The sequence below is a fragment of the Bactrocera tryoni genome, chromosome 4 (assembly GCF_016617805.1).
Source record: "Bactrocera tryoni isolate S06 chromosome 4, CSIRO_BtryS06_freeze2, whole genome shotgun sequence".
NCBI classification, from domain to species: Eukaryota; Metazoa; Arthropoda; class Insecta; order Diptera; family Tephritidae; genus Bactrocera; species Bactrocera tryoni.
The window spans coordinates 8,030,871-8,038,103 of NC_052502.1; the positions used below are offsets into that span (position 1 = coordinate 8,030,871).

Genomic DNA, 7,233 nt, shown 5'->3' on the forward strand with positions numbered 1-7,233 from the left:
ATGTGTATTTGTTCTGGTATGTAGCACAGAAAAGTAGAAAATGAAAATAGTAAACGGGGAAATTAAATTTCTCAACACTTTATTGTGTTTACTCTTTGAGACTATACGAGATCGTTGAACCTGACGCAGTTGTGCTACTTCATAAAGTTACAAGTCACTATGAATGCGCATGGGTGTGTAATCCGAAACAGAACGATAGACGGATATGTATTTACCACAAATGGGAAATTGAATTTGCGTTTGGTAAATCTATCGCCCATTAAACTTTGGTTTTCCTAAGGCCACAAGAACTAGTGTTTTAAGCGATTTGTATAGCCTGGTAAGAATTTCCCGCGCAATCATATAAGATTTACTAAAAAAAAACAAAACGTAAATTACCGCGTTACCACAAGAATATGTATATGTATATGTTTACAAAAATATATTGATAACGCAGTGAAGCAAAGATTTCACGAAGGAGTCAGTAATCTGATTTTCTGTTTTTTAGCACTACACACTTATGTTGTTGAACAAGAACTTTTCAAAGTTCCTCATTATATTTGAAATTCTCTGCCCAATGTGGGTTTTTATTACGTCAAATTCATTGACAGTTGTAATTAAACTAAATTAATCAGCTGTTATTTAATTTTTATAGAAATTTATGTTGGCCGCCTAGTGAAAAAATCAAATTTGTGCTTGTCAATCCAATTGTTATGGCACATCAGCCCAATTGAAATTGATTATAGCTATTATAATAATTTTTCTCGGTATAGTGGAAACACATAAATATCGAAATTGTACTATTTTCAATTTGACAAATTTTTTGTCGTTGAATTTTAGGCATAACATTAAAAATAGCGGCAAAGTTTTAGTTGTTGTTGATGCAGCGACAGAAATCATGCTTGAAGTAATTTCAAGGAATGTGTGCCGAGTTGGCAGTTCTTTGCTGGAAAAAAATCCAGGTCCGTTTGGGTTACTTAGAATCGACTGTTGTAGGAACTAGAAGTAATAGTCAATAATAGTACTATATTTTATGTCTATGAAACAAATGCGCAAAAGAGCAAACAAAATTTCAAACGTTTGTTTAAGGGTATATACACTTGTGTGGGTTGGAAAAATCGATATTTTTTATTGAATTTTCTTAAAATATAACGTTTTAAGATTATTTCTTCCAATTTTCATAAAGAACTGAGCCCTAGAACCAAAGTTACAGCAGTCAACAGCGCGCTTTTCCCATGTGCCCCGAGTACATGCCGACCGCTCGTTCACGATTATCACAAAATGATGTTTTTTAAAAAGTACCGATGCGGTGAGTAAGGTTTCTCAAGAACCATTACTGGCTATTTGAAAACTCCAATATCTCATACTTGAACGAAAACCGATTTTTATCATTTCAAAAAATAAGTGTATGTATAGTATATAACCCCTTAAAATAGATTTTTAAATGAATATAAAATACTTTTCTTATTGATTATCTAATTCAAACCGATATTTATGTATATCGAAAATTACATTTTAAAATTAATTTACTTAGATCCATTTCTGGTTGAACACTCACCTGCATGGTATGAATCTGTCAAGCGATGTTGATGTGGAGGCTGCTTCAAAGGAGTTGAAAAGATTTCGAGCGACCGGACTGCAATGTTTCAGTATACGTTTCTCATAATCAGGACTGAACATTTTCCAAAATTATATATTTTGAAGTTTCTTTGCGATTTATATAGTTGTCAAAAGGAATGTTTCAAAAATATATGCGATTTCTTAGCAAATTTAAATACGAACACAGATCTACATATGTATGTGTATTTATGTATGTTTGTATAAGCTTGATGTACTTGGTAAACCACAATAAATTCCAATAAACTTCAATTTGAAATATATAAATATATGAGTCTATATACATATAGTATGTATGTATTTGGAATGAAATCACACACACGAAATATATTTAGATTTTGATGACGCAGCCAAAAGTGACTTGTTATGCGTGAGACCGATCTGCAATGAAAGAAATTCAAAGTTTAGATATTTTCGAGATATTAATCATTAATTTACAAACTACTTCATACATATGCATGTAATTTATAGAAAATGGTTATTAGAATTAACGGCAGGTAAATCCATTTATCAAAGTCACATATTTAAGTCAACTTAAATAAATGTGTTCAGCCACGAGGTCTACATGTTGTTTGGAGTGTTTTTTATGTTACAAAAGTTATAATGACAGCACGTTCTCCACGTTTTCTTCGGCTCTGGTGCGAGTAGGCGACACCTTACGTGCAAGAAAGAAAATATCGAAAAGCTGCTAATATGTGTATAGGTAAGTGCGCACATACATATTTATGGTGGCTTGCCACGAGTATTGTACAAATATAAATATATTTAGAAATGTATGTGTGTATGTAGGTGAGACAGCGAGAGCGAACCACGTACTAAACAAACTCTACTTTGACAATCATTCAAGATCACTCGTGGTCACACTAATCACGGCACTTTAATTCGTAGTGAGAATTGTAGGAATCATGTGTTGAATTTTTAAATATGTAAAAAGCTTGCACTCATATTTTATATTAGTCTAAGACAATTTTAAGCTAAGGAGGAATGTGTTCAACTACATACGACATACATATGAACATACTTCTAAGTTGTACATGTGTAAACCTATTGTGGCTATTGAAAGAGCCGCTCTTTAAAGAATCGTGTAAATAGAGTACATAAGTTCCTTACTTCTTAAACAGTTATAATTAGAGTTGCTAGCTTATAGCAACAATAAAAAATACTGTCATGTCCTGCAATAAATATTTCACAATGCAGGTTTGTAATTCTAAATTTTAGTTTTTGGAGAGTTTATCATAAACAAAGTAAGTTAATACAAAAAGAAACCTCATTAAAAAATAGCAAAAATATAAAAATTATATATTATATTTTTAGTATGGGGAACAAACTTAAATTCGATTTCCGTTTTATTGGGTTTCCCACTACCAGGCTACTCAATCGTAGAAAATGTCACAGAAGTGTTTTGAGGAGGCTTTAACACGAAAATAAGTATTTCAGTGGCAGTAAGCATTCGGTGAAAGTTGTGAAGTCATCGAGAAAAGTTAAAGAAACAGTGTTTGAAAATCGTAGTGATGACATCGGAGTGATAGCAGAGGATCTCAACATCTCTTATGAATCGACTCAACACTTTTTGGTTGATGTTTTGCGTATAAAGCGTGTCAGTGCTAGACGCGTATCAGGAGTAAGTCTTTTGGAAAAAACGACGTCGAGTTGAGTAGTAGTATTTGAAGATCCTACATTTATAAAACATATCATTACTGGTGATGAGACGAGGGTCTAACAATCGCTCCGAAAAAAATACAAAATTGGACTGAAAGCCTTTCCAACTGAGGCCTATAACAAGTGTGTGGAATAGTTGGAGCCTATTTTAAAGATAATAAAAATTCCTATTAAAATACGAAAACACTTGTTTTCTTGTTATTCTGGGTCAAATTTGATCGGATGGTATAACAAAGATTATACGAATGGGAATTATTATAGATAAACAATATACAATTACAATAAAACAAGTAAGGGAGAGCTAAATTCAAATGCAACTGAACATTTTATACTCGTGCAACTTGCAAGAATCAAAATCAGGGAAATACCTTAAGGCGCAAAACGTCAACGAGAGGATTGGAATTCCAGCAAATATATATGTATGTATATTTTTTCGACATATTCGACAAAAGGTGTGTTAGAAAAGCGAATATCATTATACATATGAGTATATGGAAGTTGGGGGAGGTTCGAAAATTTGTTGTGTTAGGTATATGGGAGGTAAGGGAAGTATAGACGCGATTCAACCCATTTTCTACAAACAGACATACCGTTATAAGGATAAGATTATCACTGAATTTCAATTATATATCTCACTTATTGACCGTTATTTGTCGTAAAAAGTCAACTAAATGTACTGGGGTCCAAATACCCGGTACCTAGTGGATTGAATAGTTTTCAATAGATTTGGACAATTTATAGTCAAAATATGGCTACGCTAAAGGCATTATTCGTGCAAAGTTTTATCCCGTTATATTAATTGCTTCTTGATTTGTACACGGAAGTGGGCGTGGTTTCAGTCCGATTTCTCCATTTTCACACTGTAATATTTAATGTCTCTGGCATAATTAGGTATTAATTTATCGCTTTTAGTAGTTTTTAACAGTACCGTTATATAGGAAGTGGGGCGGGGTTATCATCCGATTTCATCCTTTTGACCGTTGTAGCTTAAGGGGCTATACCAGTGTGACACTTTTAAGAAAAAAGTTTTTTTTTGCTTTTTCGATAGTTTATATTTTCAAAAATATCCTGTGAAATCGCCAAGGTCGTATCTTGAATAGTTTTTAGATGGCAGAGCGACCGCTCGCAGGTACAAACATACATATGTATATAGTTAAGTGAAACTTTAAAATTGTTTTTCTCGGAACGACAGTTTTAAAAATTGCTGGCCTCATAACTCAACGAGAAATTAACCGATCGACTTCATATTAAAACTGATTAATGCTGAATACATTTACTATACAATGACCTACCATCTTTTTGATTGGTTGAAAATTGTCAATTTGGCATTAAAAAAACGACAATTTTTTACCAAAAAGAGCGATTTTTTTTTTTTTAATTACGGCATTTTGTTAATTTTTGGTATTTTTCAAAGATCATAGGTCATTGTATAGGAAATATTTTTAAGTTTAATAAACTTTTCGATTTTTTTTTTTCTTTCAAGAACTCATTCGGCCGAAATCATGTTAGCAGTTGATGCACTTTTTTTTGATACCTCTGAAGACAGCACATAACTTTTTTATTTTTCAATATTTAAAAAAAAATCTTAAAATTTATGTAGGTGAAAATATATGTATGTATATTAGGCCAAAGAAGTTCGAAACATTTAATCGAGTACTTTCTTTTAAAAAAATTCACGAAAATTGCCTAATTTTTCATGCGTCACACTGGTATAGCCCCTTAAGTAGTCTAGGAGATATGTTCATTAAATCTATTAGAGGTTAGGCCACTCCCACTTTTTCAAACTTTTCAGCCTAAGATTCTTGATTTCTCGGAAAATTCAGCTTTTCAATACTTTTTTTTGTAATGAAAAGGTTAAGTTAAAAAAAGTTAAAAATAAAACTGATTATTTGAATTACTTGCATTTTAATTTAATTATAATTAAGGGGTTACGAGTATACGGGTTTCAAAAAATTGAATTGTTTTATTGTCTTATTAATTTCTACAATAGCTCTAGAATATTGTCCTAAATTTTCAAGTTGATCCGAGTAATAGTTTCGGAGATACAACCTTGAGAACTTGTGCGCTCCAAGCTAGCTAGACTAAGAGCGCCGTCTTTAAACTCGTTTTTCTCGAAACTGTATTTTTGAAGTCGGTTGGTAAGATTTCACGAGATCTACCTAACCGATCCTCATGAAATTTTACACAGGTATGGTCTTTGAGATACAATTCTTAAAAGACTTGGACGAAGAACTATTTGAATTTTTTTTTTTCGATTACAACTATTTGAAAAAAAATGTCTAAAATTTTTTACTGAAACTTTAATTTTTTTGTACAAATTTCTGCCAAAAATCAAATTTTCCTTCGCGCAAGTTAAGGTTTTTTTCTAAATTTTTTTCGCTTTAGATGATTTTGTAAGGAGTTATCCTGCCAACGCGTGTTTTGACAGGAAATGGCGTCGCAATGGCCGAGTTTAAGGGGGTATTCTGGTCTGGATTTTTGAAAAAATCGAAATTTTTTTTTATATTTTCAAAGTTTAACTATTCAAGAATATGTATACAAGAGAATTTTTCAAAATTCAAATTATTTTCGCAGATATAGGCATTTTTCTGACCCGGCATCCAAACTGGTTCGGTCGGAACTAATCGAACAATAGACTTTACGCGAAACTTTAAACGCGTTTTTCTTAAAACTGACTTTTTCGGAACGATACCCACGATTTCTCAGGTTCTAATGGACCGATTTACTTGAAATTTTTATAGAGTCTTCTTTTTAGGCTTGTCTATGGTTGGAACTAGCCCTATCCTCAAATTTTTATTTTTATTATTTTTAAAAAAATCGAAATAGTCAGAAAAAGTGATACAAAAAAGTTTTTTTTTCAGGCAGTCGCCATTTTGTGAAAAAATTGTTTCCCACTTTCCCGCAACAAAAGTTTTAAAAAAAAGTACTAGATTCAATGTTTCGAACTTATTTGGGCGTAATAAGGTATATTTTCACCTATAGTATTTTAAGATTTTTTTTTTCAAATATTGTGCTGTCTTCGGAGGTACCAAAAAAAAGTGCATCAACTGCTGACATGATTTCGGCCGAATGAGTTCCTGAAAGGAAAAAATTCGAAAAGTTTATTAAACTGAAAAATACTTTTCCGTAGTTCCGGCCATTGCGACATTATTCTAGATTAATAATCTTTTTTTTTGGTTTCAGATAACTAGGAGGGTTGAAATCATGGGTATGGTCACGTGGAAATTTTTAGAGGTTCCCCACTTCGTCAGCTCATAATTTTTGAAATTTTTTACCTTTTTTAAGTTTTTAATTTTTTTCTGTACTCTTCTAAAATTAACAAATAACTAATCAAAAAATGAATGGTAAAAATATTAATTGCCTTTTTTACGATACTTTAAAAATTACCAGAAATTCATGCTTCCAGACCAGAATACCCCCTTAAAATATTTATTTCCAAAAATTTCTGAATTTCTTTGTTAATGGTGTATGTTTGTAACAATAAAAATTCTAATAATAAATTTTAGTTTATATCTACATGAAAAAAATGCTGTTTTTCCCCGAGAAAACCAATGTACCCTTAAAAACCTCAAAATTTGATAAATTGTGGACAATGTAGAGACGACAAAATTAAGTAAGCGTCCATCTGTCAAAATTGCTATTTAAAGTAAATAAGGTATTGTTTTGAAATACATACACTTTTAATGATAATAGAAAACCATATAGAGTAGAGAGATTGCTAGATTTTCTGACTGCAATTGGCTGCACTTAACCCCATTGGCCCACTGTCCTCCCAAGTAAGACTCAACTAAATCCCATTTAACTACTCGGCAGATTTATTGAAATACTAATTTTTTACCACCGTTTTCCCATTTTCTTCTAAAAGCGCGCTTTGGAAGTCGTGGGAGATATTCCGTTTGAACCAGCTGAAGGCTGAGCTACCGCATATCTATGCATGTTGTATTTCCTAAAAATTTAAATAAAATCATAACATTCTCT

At 31.9% G+C, this 7,233-nt stretch overlaps 1 protein-coding gene across 3 annotated transcripts in view; it reads right to left on the reverse strand.

The window, feature by feature from the left end:
• Nucleotides 1-7,233, reverse strand: part of LOC120773390 (fizzy-related protein homolog) — a 37,757-nt gene that overhangs the window by 23,646 nt on the left and 6,878 nt on the right. For 2 of the 3 annotated variants that reach the window (XM_040102225.1, XM_040102224.1), the window contains one exon: nucleotides 1,538-1,977. In XM_040102225.1, coding sequence (XP_039958159.1) covers nucleotides 1,538-1,659 — 122 coding nt within the window. In that variant the 5' untranslated portion in view covers nucleotides 1,660-1,977. Of the gene's footprint in view, nucleotides 1-1,537; nucleotides 1,978-2,048; nucleotides 2,224-7,233 lie in introns of those variants that run through there. The other variant, XM_040102226.1, reaches the window with a different exon arrangement.